The 13,724-nt window shown below is 42.9% G+C and overlaps 1 protein-coding gene across 15 annotated transcripts in view; it reads right to left on the bottom strand.

Annotated features, from left to right (window-relative positions):
- The window catches only part of Eif4g3 (eukaryotic translation initiation factor 4 gamma 3), a 219,345-nt gene that overhangs the window by 80,381 nt on the left and 125,240 nt on the right, over positions 1-13,724 (bottom strand). For 11 of the 15 annotated variants that reach the window (XM_055610875.1, XM_055610876.1, XM_055610868.1 and 8 more), the window contains one exon: positions 3,986-4,094. In XM_055610875.1, coding sequence (XP_055466850.1) covers positions 3,986-4,094 — 109 coding nt within the window. The remainder of the gene's footprint in view (positions 1-3,985; positions 4,095-13,724) is intronic. The other 4 variants (XM_055610877.1, XM_055610862.1, XM_055610864.1 and 1 more) reach the window with 1 other exon arrangement.

The following is a 13,724-nucleotide window of genomic DNA, read 5'->3' as shown; positions in this document are numbered from 1 at the left end:
TGTTGATCGTATCCATTTGTCACATAGCTCTGAGTAACTCCCGTCTTGTAGTGCTGCTACACGGGCCACAGAGAGCAAGCAAGCACATGGTGCCACTTGGTAACTTCAGAAGTTCCTCCTAGGACATTTCGTAGAGGGTTTATTTACTTCAACATCTCTGAGTGTTAGATACATTTTTTTTTTCATTTTGCTGATCCAGTTTCTACAATGAATGTATCATAATTATAAGAATGAAACTGTCTCCTCTGATCCTCATGTATGATCAACTAGTGGGTGCTTGTGTCTACATGTTTCATGACAAAGAGAAGGTGCCATGGCCATTTATTAGGTAGAGGCCAAGAATAGCATGAATTCTTCACCTGAGGGGCAGTCCTGTCCTGAATGTGAACAGGACCCCAGGGGTTAAGGTATAAAGTTACAACAGAAGGCCATTTCTGAATGCAGAGCAAACTTTTCCAAAGGACACTAGGACTGACTGACTGTAGGATGTGCTGTAGAGTGCCAGGCCCGTCTCTACCAGCTCCATATACCTTAGTTTCAATATGATGCACCAAATGAAGCGTCTCCCTTGGGAAGCAGAAAGTGCCTTAGCTATCTGCGCTCTTAGAGATAAATAACAAGTGAATATCCTAAAGCACTTAATAGCTGTTCTCTTTAGAAACAAATATGAGCTATTGTATTATCTCTATAAAATACTACCCAGATGGGAAATGGTGCATCTGTGTGCTCTTGTGAAGAAATTCCGAGAAGCCTCATTAATAATGGCAGCTGACGCTTATTCAGTATCTAGCAGAAACTGGGCTAATAGCCTGCCTACACTGTTCCCTTCATTTCTCACGAGCACCACCAGGCTAGAGACTACTGTGCGCCTGTTTTACAAGAGGAAGCGGAGGCTTGGAGATGAGTCCTGGTGCAGAAGCTGTCTAAGTAGCACAAGGCTCAAAGGGTGATTCCCAAACTCACATTTTGCCAATCAAAGGTGTGAAGGCTTACAAAAATCAGAAGCAGGAGGGACATTCTGTTTCCCAGTATAAACCTCAGCAGCAACAGATCCATTCAGAAGACAGAAAACGAACCCACAGGGCATAGCACACAGATGGCTGTCGGGGACAACAATAACAGCTTGGATCCTTAAGCAGACCCAGGCCTAGAACTGCATATGTAGACTAGGCCGGCCTCAAGTCACAGATCTGCCTGACTCTGCCCAAATGTGTGTCACCACACCCAGCTTACAAGTGCATTCCTCCACACTTCTTTAACCTAAAAGGAATTTATAGCCTGAAAAGCAAGCATAAAGAAAAAGTATCATCAAAATAGGACAAAATGAAAACCCTGAACTGTAGCAAGCACTTTCTAGTAGTATTTGAATTGCAAATACTAGTAGTATATGGTTCAAAGAACTCCTTAGAGGCTGGCGTGTAGCTCAGTGGCTGGGAAGCTTGCCTATATGAACAGCTAGGATTCCTTCCTCAGCACCACACTGAGTTACGCAAGGTGTATATGCCTCTAATTTAAGAACGTGGGTGATATGGCAGAAAACCTGGGCTTCATGAGACCATGCTTCAAGATAAAAAACAAAAACCAAACAAACTCCCAGCTAGTCTGAAAATTACTTCACATATTGACAATCTAAGAGACTCCTGGAGTGAATACTCAAAATGAAGATTACAGCAGTCACAGGAGCTGCCCACCACTCCTATAAAACGTAATCAAAAGACAGTCCTCTCAGGGCAATCGGCAACACTTGCCAATCTAGCCACGTCTTATCATATCAAGGCTGAAGAGTTGTGGGTTTTTTAAATATTATTATTAATTCAAATTTCTTTTAAGCCAAAGAAAAATCCTGAGGGGATCCTAGAATTCTCCATTTTTCCTTCTTGAAAATACAGATAGACCTAAAAGTGTCAAAATAGTATTCCATATTTTTAAAATTTGAGCATCAATTTTCCTAAAACAACTTCAAATAATGGTGTTTCTAGGCCAGTCTGATCTGTTATTATCTAGTATGTTCAGATGTTTAAGAACTGAGCATAGTTGTGTATACAAGGAAGATGTGTTTAACAGATGTGCACAGACATGTTTAACATGGCCAGATCGATCACATTTGTACAAAAGTGTACTAAAATTGAAGGCAAATCTACTAAGGATTATTTGTCACTGAAAGTAAAATCATACAAGAGATTTGCTTCACATGCAGCCCTGCCAGACATGGTGGCACACGCAGCTACACTCCTAGCAAGATCAGTTGGGGTTATATAGCAGGTTCCCAAACAACTTAAGTTTCAAAATCAGATCCTGTTTCAAATTCTTGGTTTTTTTAAAGTGCTTTAATCACTGGAGATGAAAAGCAGTTTCCCCCAAACCCACAATACCCTTTGGAAGGTCAATAGCTGAGTCCAGCATTGAGCACACACGAGCCTTCTACATCTTTGACTGGTGCTGATGAGACAGCATTTAAGTGTCCCACCTAAAGGATTGTTCCTTATCTTTTGGGTTAAAATTATCTTAGTTTTAATGCCATTGTTAATCCTCAGTGGGGAGGAGGGTCTTATATTTCACAGTATCTTTTCTTTTTGTGGAAAAGATGAAATTGGCAAGGTGTGGAGGTGATCTAAGCACTGGAAGGATGAGGCAGGAGGCTGGAGTTCTGGGCCAGTATGCACTAAGTAGTGAGTTCCAGGCCAGCCTAAGCTATAATATGAGACTTTTTAAAAACAAGCCCACTGGGGCTGGAGAGATAGCTCAGAGGTTAAGAGCACTGGCTGTTCTACCAAAGATCCTGAGTTCAATTCCCAGCAACCACATGGTGGCTCACAACCTCCTACGGTGAGATCGGATGCCCTCTTCTGGAGTACATGTAAGCAAAACACTATATATATAATAAATAAATAAAAATCTTAAAAAAAAAAAAAAACCCACCAACAAATGAACAAACTGAAATCACATATATTTAAAAAGTCAACTTTTCAAAAGTTTGAGTGTAATTAATTTATGTGAAACAAAACCCTTTAAAAAGAAAAAAAGTAATAAAAATCAAATCATGAAAACATCTGTTAAAATACTTTTATTTTAAGGATGCAAAAAAAAAGGGGGGGGGCAGTTTAACACGACCTGGAGAGGACCATTTCAAATATCTTTTAAACAACGATGTTTTAAAAGTATATTTAAAAGATTATTTGTCATTGAAAGTAAAATCGTACAAGAGATTTGCTTCACATGCAGTCCTGCCAGGCATGTAAGTAGAAGAGATGAATGTAGGCCTCAAAAAAGCAGAAGAGAACTGCTTCAAGCTCCCCTGCCCCCACTGAGGCCTAGAACCTAGCTCAGCAAAGGTAAAGCTAAAACCCATTAGTCAGGAAAGACCAAGACTGGATCTCATTTTCAAGGGTTCATGTTTCTACTCCAAAAGGTATTTTATTTGTTTTCAACAAACACCTCGAAGCTCCTGCTCCTGGTCAGTGGCAGGAAGCAGCAGTATGAGTCCTGCACCAGCAATAATGGCTGTCATTTACAAGCTGGTGGGGTAGTCCTCAAAACAGCCCTGCCTTGGCACATCAGTGAGGAAACTGGCAAGCCCAGGTGAGAGGCTCGTGCGGGACAGCACAGCTGGAGCAGTGCTCAGGGTCCAGAGCTCCTGCTCCTTGTCTCTAGTGGGGTTTGGTACCCCACACTACTACCAAGGAATGGTGAAAATATTAACCCGTGCTGTTTTGTAAAGAAATACATACAGGGAGATATGCTTTAATCAATGTCCGCCATGCAAATTGTTTTTTTTAAAACAGGCAAGCAACCTCAGCAGTTTAAGGCAGCTAAGTGGTTACTTACAGAGATCAACGGCAAGGCAGCTGAAATATAAGACCTTTCCCCTAGTTTCCAGAAGTACACTGTCCGCCGTACATTTGCTACACAGCAGGTGTCTGACAGAACACTGAGAGCAACGTAATTAATAAGAGACTAAGGAGGGAGGAAACAGTCGGACACAAACCTTGCTTCTGGTCGCTAGCTGCAGTGACAGGGGTGCTGGCAGCAAGATGAGTGCTCTCCACAGTCCCGTAAACCACAGGGCTGTGCTCAGGGACCTGGCTGGGCAGCTGCTGGGATTTGAAGTACAAAAAAGGGTGATAATGAGCGCTCGAACATAACAACCAGCAACATGGAACCCAAGCAAAGGGGGGAGGCAGAGGGGCAGGAGGTCACAAAAGTAAAAGAAAAGCAGGATGGGGTATACACAGGGCAACTGAATAAAAACAGGGAAAAGGAGGGCAGAGGCAGCAGGGAAAGGGGAGAAGAGATGATTACTATCAACCACAGCAAGAGAACACAGCACAGGCACCCTCACATCCGCTCCAGTGTTCCTTCCAAGCACAAGCTGACTTGCAGCAGTAATGGCTGCCACAGCAGGGCACAGGACTTAGCGTCCTGCCAGACTGGCTAAAAGTTTTGGTCAGCTCCTCTTGTAAAATACTGAGCAAAGCCCTTCGGTCTGCCCAAAGGAGAGCAAACCGAACATACGAAGAGTTTAAAGCCCAGTAACCAAGTTGAACAACAATGCGGAAAGGTCAGCATTACCGTTCCTGCCACCAGGATCTCAGATGGAAAAGCAATGTGCAAGGTAGCTGAAGGCACTTCCACCTTCACAATGGAGCCAGCTTGGTGGAAGCTTTCAATCTGAAAAGCTGGTAAAATCTCTGACTTTTCAGGACAGGAAAAGACTCTCTTTTTACAGTTAGCCATTCTCTTGGACTAGAAAATGCCTGCTAAAATTGGAGCAAGCAAGCTGAGGTGACTACAGTCAGTGTGCAACTTAGAGGGAACAGCATTACACAAACACTCTGTGTCCTGTTCCAGGCAGGTGTGCATCTGGACTTGAGGGTCACACAAAAGCCACAGAGTGGCCTGTTTTTGATAGCTCACAGAGATTGTCACAGAAGCCCTCCTCTATGCTATGCAGGGTACGGGGAGCAGTGCAGGATGACTGGCAGGGGTGTGTTCAGGTCAACAGCACCACTTAAAGATGAGGGCTAGCAAAAAATATCTTCAGCTCAGTGTCTTAAATTTCTTAAAGTAGAACTAGCTGGGCATGGTGGCACATGCCTTTAATTCCAGCACTAGGGAGACCTCTGAGTTAGAAGCAAGCCTGGTCTACAGAGTTACTTCCATGACTACACAAAGAAATCCTGTCTTGGAGAAAAAAAAGAAAAAAAGAAAAAAAAGAACTATAAACGGAAAAGATCATTTATAATGAGAACAAATAACCATGCTTTCTAGAGTGAATAAGATGTAATTTATACACAGCTGTATGTGCAGGGGGTAAAATACCATGAAAAAGGAGAGAATGCCACAATTCTGCACAGATATTAGACCAGGAAAGTGCTCACGATGCACAATTATTTCCCAGTGATGGCTACTAAGATTATAGTGAAAGATGAAGTCACTATTTTTATTTTGAACCACAGAGAAATGAATGGCAACTGCCACAATTGTCCTTAATTCTTATTTTCAGGGGTAACATATGTTAAATAAGAAATGAGGAAAGACACATGGCCAAAACTAAACATGCTGATTCTGTTCAATTCTATGGGCTGGAGACAGATAAAGGAGAAAAGGAAGAGTCGAAGCTGCTTTCTGTTTTACTGAGCAGCTAATTAACAAAGTAAAGAAGCTTTGCACGCTGTGTGGATTACGTGAAATTAAAAAAAAAAAAAAAAGCCACCCGTGACTTCAACTGCCCAGGTCAGGAAGTAAAACCCAGGTTAACAAGTCTCATAAGCTGCTTAGGACAGCAAATAGCTACTTAAAGCCATAAATCTCTATAAGCCAAAGATTTCCCATCTAAAATACCTTAAAACAATATGAAAGAAATAACTACTGTTTACTTGTATGACACAGGCTCTTGCTATAATGCCCAGGCTGACTTGAAAGACCTGAACTCAAGTAGTCCACATGTCTCAGCCTCACTCTCTGGCTGAGCCATTTCTGGGAACTGATTCTGGGTTTCAGCATGCTGGGCGAGCCCTCTACTCCCAAGCCTGTAGGCCCTATGAGAGTATCAACTATTATTCTGCTAAGAAAAGCAATAAAACAATGCATAGCATACTGCTATACCCATAGACGGTGCTTCACTTAGCCCTCATCAGAGAAGTTTCCTCTTGCAGTAGATGGGAGAGGGTACAGAGACCCACAACTGGACAGAATGCAGAGTGAGAGCCTTCCCACTCAACTCTAAATGGCATGTCTTCATCAAACCCCTCCCCTCAGAGCTCAAGGATCTTTGGAAAAAGATGTTTTACACTAGTTGGCCAACACAAAGAGACTCCATTTTAGGGGAAGGGGGAAACAGGCGAGCTTTTCATTTAAAAAAAATTTTTGTCTTATTGGTGTGTGTGTGTGTGTGTGTGTGTGTGTGTGTGTGTGTGTGTGTGTGTGTGTATGTTGTGTATGAGAGGGGGGGGAGAATGAAGATGGGCGGATAGGGAGGTGAGAAGACGGCGGGGATTGGGGATGGGAAAGAATATGATCAAAATATATGAAAAAATTATTAAAAAGAAAAAAGATGGATACTGGTCATAAGAAGATACCCAACACTGTCCTCAGACCTTACACATACTCACATAACGGTCACTTTCACAAACATGTACAGTATTCACACTGACAAATACCATGCACACACGCATTCTAACATGCACACACATACACAGATAGGAGCACACAACTGAGGCCACATCTTGAGGAGGTAGGCATTCAGGGCCCAACCACCTACTGGGAAAGTTGGAAAGCCATAAGCACTGAGGCAATGCTGCTGCTGTTCAGCTGTGGAATGAAGAAGGACTAAAGGGTTTGTACTACACTTGAACATTTTACCTAACAATACCAAGAAAACGATGTTAACATAGCAGATACTCATTATTAGTCTTGTTCTGGCAGAATCTCACTTCAAGCACCATGAGCCCAACAGACAAGTCCCCTATCTTCCCAAACAGCAAATAATCATGGTCTGGTTCACCCAGCAAGTCATAAAAATCAGGACGTACACTAAAAATGGAGACGCAAACATGAGCACCTGGACCCACGTAAAGAAACTGAGCAGCAACAGGGATACGTGTACACATTCACAGAGTCCCCAAACCACTTACTTTAGTCACATTCCCGACCGGTGGGAATGAAAAACTGTCCTGAAAGAGTGGCTGGAATGAAAATATGAATAATGATGCTAGAAAGCCACAGTTAAAGATCAGGGTGAAGTCAAAAGTCTCTTCACATTGCTTCAACAGTTTATAGTTTGTGCCAGTGCTAAGTTCTATCCTGCTAAACCTTGTTAAGATCCAGATTCTCATAGACAGGAATACACACACACACACACACACACACACGCACACCGTGAAAGGGAAATTGAAATGAGGGCAGAAGATAAGCTTCCAAGAACACATAGGAAATGGCTAAGATGATCACTCTTAATAAGGATTTGTGAGTTCACAACTAAGCTTCGGGGCTCAAGAGCAAAGAATAGAAGCCCTGGGACCAAATACAGGAGGAATTCACTCCTTCTGAAAAGCAGGTTAAGCCAGGTACAGAGATCCAACCTGCAATCCAGTGCTCACAAGAGGCTGAAACAGGAGGCTTCCCATAACTCAAGCACAGCCGAGGTTGTGAGCAAACAGACAACACAGTGCCTCGGAGTATTTCGTGCTAGACGAAACAAGTCGGCAGCATGGTGGCATGTGGTTGCCACCTGCACTTGGGAGGCAGAACAAGAGAGCACAAAGTGAGGACAGCCTGAGCGGTGTCACAAGAATCTGCCTCAGAACAACAAAATAAAAGCAACAAGAATCTGGACATGTTTTCAATATTTCTTTGCACAGTTCAGTTCTTTATAACACAGCCCACTGTTTCTGCCCAGAAAGGGCTTCTACCCTCAGCCTTCTAGCAGAGGGTTAGCAAATGTGGCCCAGGGTGCACTGACCAGGTCTTGACTTACCTATTATGTTGGAAGATTTACATTTTGAAATAGCTGGGGTAGCGGGAAAAAAAAACAACAACAACAACAACAAAAACCCCAATACTTCCATATGTGAAAACTGTGTAGCTCTGAGTCCATGAGTCCCTGTACTAGAGCAGACATTTCAAGTCACAGTACCAGAGACAGGGCTCATTACATAAAATGTTTGTCCATCCTACTAACAATGAGAGAAAGGCAAAGACTTCAATAGCTAAGTACAAACAAGCATAAGCTGAACATACCCACTGCTACCATGAGACATCAGTCCAATGCACATATTCTATCTTTTCAGGTTGAACTGATTTTTTTTCAAAGCCCATTCAGTAACTTTAGGATAATCCTCACACAAAATGTCTCACATATTTAAACATGTAACGTTCCAGAGAATAACTAAGTAGGACTGTCACTGAGAAACATCCAAGTCAAATAGCAAAATAATAATAGCACATTTATTGATGCCAGGAAGAAGAAAGAAAACACGTTTCTTTCATAAGTGAGACAGAATCACCCAGTTATTCAGCTGTGTATACCATGAACAAGACACTAACAATCTACGGGGAACTGAAATTCTCTACAAATTTATGGACCAATATCTAGTAAAAGGAATAAATACCAAAAGAAAGAACACAAAAACAATCACTGAATTTACCTCGTTCTAAATGTGATACTGGAGGGCTAGAAAGTTCAAAGACGGCACAGTCAGGGTGTTGCTGCACGGGCTGCATCTGAGAAGCAGTGTGAAGCTGAGCTGGGGGAGGGGGCAATGTGAATGGGAGCCCCTGAGAGGCCCAGGGCAGGAAGTGCAGGAAGATGAATTCCAAATTCCAGGCAGAAGGAAAGTTCATACAAGGACACTGAGCAGAAGAATATGATGTGAACGGTTGATCAGCTTGTCCAGGAATAAGAGGAAAAACAGGAAGTGCCAGCAAGCTATTGTAAGAGGAGGCAGGCAAGACAAAACTCAGCTACACCTGGGATTTAGGTTCTGAGCACCACAGCAAAGAGAAAAAGAAGAATGGACTTTCCCCAACAATGTGACAAAAATCAGATTTCTGCTTTGGAAATGAACTCCAGGGCTCAGGTGTTAGAAGCCTGGCCGACCTTGAGGAAGACTCATCGTGTGGTTCCTAGCACCCATGTGATGGCTCACTGTGGCCAGTAACTTCAGTCCCAGGGGACCTGATGTCCTATTTTGGCCTCCACAGATAGCAAGCAGATATGAAGTAGAACTAATTAATACATATAGGAAAACCATTCATACATACAAAATAAATATTTAAAACTTAGAAGTAAAAATTAATTCGGACTACTCACGGAAGACCAAGCAGAGGGAAGAGTAACCAGAAAGACAGAAGTCGTAAGATTAATGCAGCAGTGTGCAGGAAGCACTTGGGGTGGTGGTGACAGGCTGTGCATTCATTTTATCTACATACAGGTGTAGGATATGCTAAGAAGGCTCCATGAAGACACAATGGAGAAGGAAGACAGTGAAGATTTGGTTTCTGTTATGTATGAGGGTGGAGAGAAAAAGACCATGAATTCAATCTTTAAGCTTGAACTCTGTGGCATGCCACATTATAGAGACTAAGTACAAAGTTGGCCAAGGAACCCAGCTGCCACTAATGCTATATGGAATGGAGCAACCAGCCACTTCCTAACCTCAGAGTGGCAGTAATGAATAACACCAACAGCAATAATGTGACAATGAGCAAAATGCTGAATTATCAGCAGAATCACAAAACTACAGAGTGGAATACATGAAATACCTGTTGCTTCTCTTGAAGGGGGTGAGGGGCTTAAAGCAAAGCTCCAAAACACAAACCATTAAGGAAAAGCTAGACTGCCAGGTGTGGTGTCACATACCGTTTTAATCCCAGCACTCAGGAAGCAGAGGCAGAAGGATATTTGCTAATTATCCGGTACTGCCCGATAATCAGTCATCGTGTCTCAAGGGTTCCTGAATGTATTCAAGGAAGAGTGGATGTGTTAGGGCCCAGTGTGGTAGCAATCGCCCTTAGTCCCAGCATTGTTATGAGTTTGAGGCCAGCCTAGGTTACACAGTGAATTCTAAGCCAGACAGAGCTACAGAGAAAGATCCTGTCTCCTAACAAAACCAGAACAAACAACAAAAACCTATCAAACAAACCAGTGAGTCGGTTATAAATGCAAACTCAGGGATCCCTGAGGGCTGGCAGCCCTCACACACTGCCTCCCCTCACTCATACTTCCCATCTACTTTCCGCCATGAAATGACAGAGAAAGGTCTAAACCAGTAGCAAACACCGTGCTCTAAGACGTTTTGCCTTCAGAATCATGAATCGAAGTTCTATGGTTTATAAATTACTGTCAACAGCAGCAAAACACAAACAAAGCCATATATGTCAAGAGATGTCTTTAACATATAAAAGCGCTGTAGTGCCACTGGGTGTGGTGGCTCAAGCCTATAATCCTACTCAACGAGGCAGAGACAATCTGAGTGAGTTTGAGGGCAGCCTGGTCTACAAAGTCAAGACAGTCTCCAGAGTCTCTGTCTCAAAACAAGAAAAAAGCACAAAAAAAAAAAAAAAAACAAAAAAAAAAAAAGGGAGGTGGAGGATGGGGAGTGGACGAACATATGGATGGACACACGGACACATAACACTTCTTGCAAATACCTCAAATATTGCCCCAAAACAAGTGTGGGAAAGACAGATAATGTATATGCACACTGAAATTACAAGACCATAAAAACTCTTCACTTCAGAAATCTGTAAACAAAGCTATGCTCTGATATGCTGCTGGTCCAAGTTAAGCCGCTGTAACCCAAAATAGGTAGAAACATCATTCAGAATGGCACTGTTCCAAATAGTTACAAACAGGAAACACTCTAAAGGCCTCTCAATTAAACTATGTAACATGCAAACAAAGGAATGCAGGCAGCCCTTTATATTTATGACATCCATTTGGGAATTACAACTGTAGTCAAACATGAACACTGATTTCTTCATTACTTAAAAAAATGCTAGTATGGGCTGGAGGGTTGACTCAGTGGTTAAGAGCACTGGCTCTCTTCCAGAGGACCTGGGTTCAATTCCCAGCACCCACATGGCAGCTCACACCTGTCTGTAAGTCAGGTTCCAGTGCATCTGACTCCCTCACACAGACAAACACCAAATCAACATAAAAATAAACAAGAAAAGATGCTAGTGACAAAATGGCTTACACAAGCCCAAATGTATGAAACATATGCAAATGTCTTCATACATCCACAGTCAGTAGAAAGAAACCAAGACCTGGGTCCATAGCCTCCCGTGCTTCTCTTTGCTGTAATTTATCATCTGTACATGTACAGACACGGGATTGTAATTATTTTTCTTTGTGCTTTTTTTGTAACAGCAGGTGGCATGTATCCCAGTCTGGCCTTGAACTCAAGAGATAGCTGAGGATGACCTCGACTTCTGATCTCCCTGCTTCTGCAAGCTCTGGGATACAGGGCATGTGCTGCCATGCCCCAGTAAGTTGTTTTACCTTTGTAGACCAAGCATAAATGACAGATGAAAGATGCTCATTCCTCACGCCAAGGTGGTAGATGGTTACAGTCTGCACGATCACTGCTCACTGCCTGACGCCCTTTCAGCAGATAGGAGCGGGGGAGGAACTGTGCACATCCCAACATGGCAGCCCTGTTTTCCAATAGCTATGACTCTACAGTGCAGACAACATGGAAGACGCAGCCTCACACTCTAAAATCAAAGGCAACTCAGAGAGCGGCTACCTATAGCCTGCATCAACAGGAAAACAATATCTGATGAGATCGCTGGTTTGTATGGCCGGCCTCAAGTCCAGTGGCTTCACCAGACTCCAGAGTGTAAGAACTCAGAAGTGGCCGTAAGTCAACCGAGTCTCCTGACTGCTTTAAGAAAACTGGAAAATCTAAGTTCATTTTTAAAATTAGATATTTTGGCTGATGGTAGTGGCACAAGCTTTTAATCCCATCACTTGGGAGGCAGAAGCAAATGGATTTCTGTGAATTCAAGCCAGCCTGGTCTACAGAGCAAGTTCTAGGACAAACAGGGCTACACAAAGAGAGCCTGTCTCAAAACAAAACAAACAAAAAAGGCATTTTATCAAAAACAGATCAAGTAAAAGTCATCTCTTGGGTACAACCCACTTTAAACAACAGAACAGTTAGGCATGCAGCAGAGCCTGTTCATTCTGGTATTACATTTAAACACAAAGAATGCACGCCATTTGGTCCCTAAGGCTTGCCATGTTCCTGAATAAGTACCCTATTTAACTCAAAGACTGGTTCTAACGTTGCTGTACTAAGGAGAAGGCCAGTGTGGTTTAGCTTAGTAACTCCTACCTTTACTTAGAGCCACCACTAAAAACCACAACAATGTGCTTCAAAGAAAAGACTGGTCAGTTCCCCAGTGCCAACAACATGGCCATCAAGATGGTCATTTTAAAAGTGAAGGCAAGATTATTTCACATTGTTCTGCTTCCAAATTGTACATGCAGAAACTTCCCTCTTTGCTATATTTTTATAAACTAATAATACAAAGAGCACTGTACCTATACCGCCAACCCAACACGAGGAGGCAATTACTATTTACAGCATGAGAGGACTTGCTAACAAATGGCCACAGACTTCTGTTTCCTGGATGTCGTGTGTAGAGCAGTTCTGTAAAGGGCAACTAGCCTGCTGGCTTTGGCAATCCCCCAAACTACAGAGGACAAGTTAACTTTCAAGACATGCCAACAATTCAGTTTCCAACCTTCCTCTGACCTGTGTTCTTTGGCACGGGAGCCTTTCCCAAGTTTTAGCTATTACTTACTCTAAGAGTGATCCTAAAAGAAGTGAGAGAAAGAAAAAAGAGAGGAAGAATGGAGGGTGGAAGGGAACAAGATGAACAACATTTTTTAAAAAAATGTATTTGGGGCTGGAGAACTGGCTTAGCACTTAAGAGCACCTGTTGTTATTGTAGAGGACCCAAGTTCGATTCCCAGCACCCGCATGGTGGCTCATAGACATCTGTATGGAATTCCAGTTCCAGGAGACCCAACACCCTTTTCTGGCCTCCATGTAAGCAAACACTAAGAAGGCCTTTAAAAACATACTAAGAAGACAGACAGTCTGAATGTCCAGTGATTCCTTGGGGCAGACAGTAAGAGTCAACATTCCCTCTGTCTTCTGTACTCTCCTCACGTGATCCCCAAGGTCATTCTCCTCAATTAACTCCCAGAAGGTGTCACTGCTGACTTCAATGACTCAGGCCTGACATGCATTATTCTATTCAGACTCTCTTTGCTTTGTCCAGCTAACTTCTATGTGTGTCTGACTATGACAGAGGCTTCCTGGTCCTCATCTCACTGATAGAAAAGCCAACAACTATAATTCCAACAGGAGAAGAACTTCTTCCTTCATAACAGTCTTCCCCAGTCGCTGCTACACCCCATGGGGAGGCCTATAGAACAATACTCATGTCTTCCAGAAGGCACTGTCAGTCTTGTCCCCTCTGTCTTTCTTCCTCGTTCAGCCCACTGGCTGACCTCTTTAATGCTTTTATACTTCCTGTGTCCTACTGACAGGATCCACGAGCAAGATGTGCTTTGATGCAGGTATTTGGGGTTCACGTTCTCACACAGCTGACCCACAGACCCAAACCAAACTGGACTGTGCTACCAGCCTTAACAGAGAACCTTTGAGACCACATCAGGGGGGAAATGATAGCTCTCCACTGTTTGC

Source organism: Psammomys obesus, unplaced genomic scaffold, assembly GCF_907164565.1.
Source record: "Psammomys obesus unplaced genomic scaffold, mPsaObe1.curated_primary_1811, whole genome shotgun sequence".
In the NCBI taxonomy this organism is placed as follows: domain Eukaryota; kingdom Metazoa; phylum Chordata; class Mammalia; order Rodentia; family Muridae; genus Psammomys; species Psammomys obesus.
This window is presented reverse-complemented; position numbering and strand designations above follow the sequence as displayed.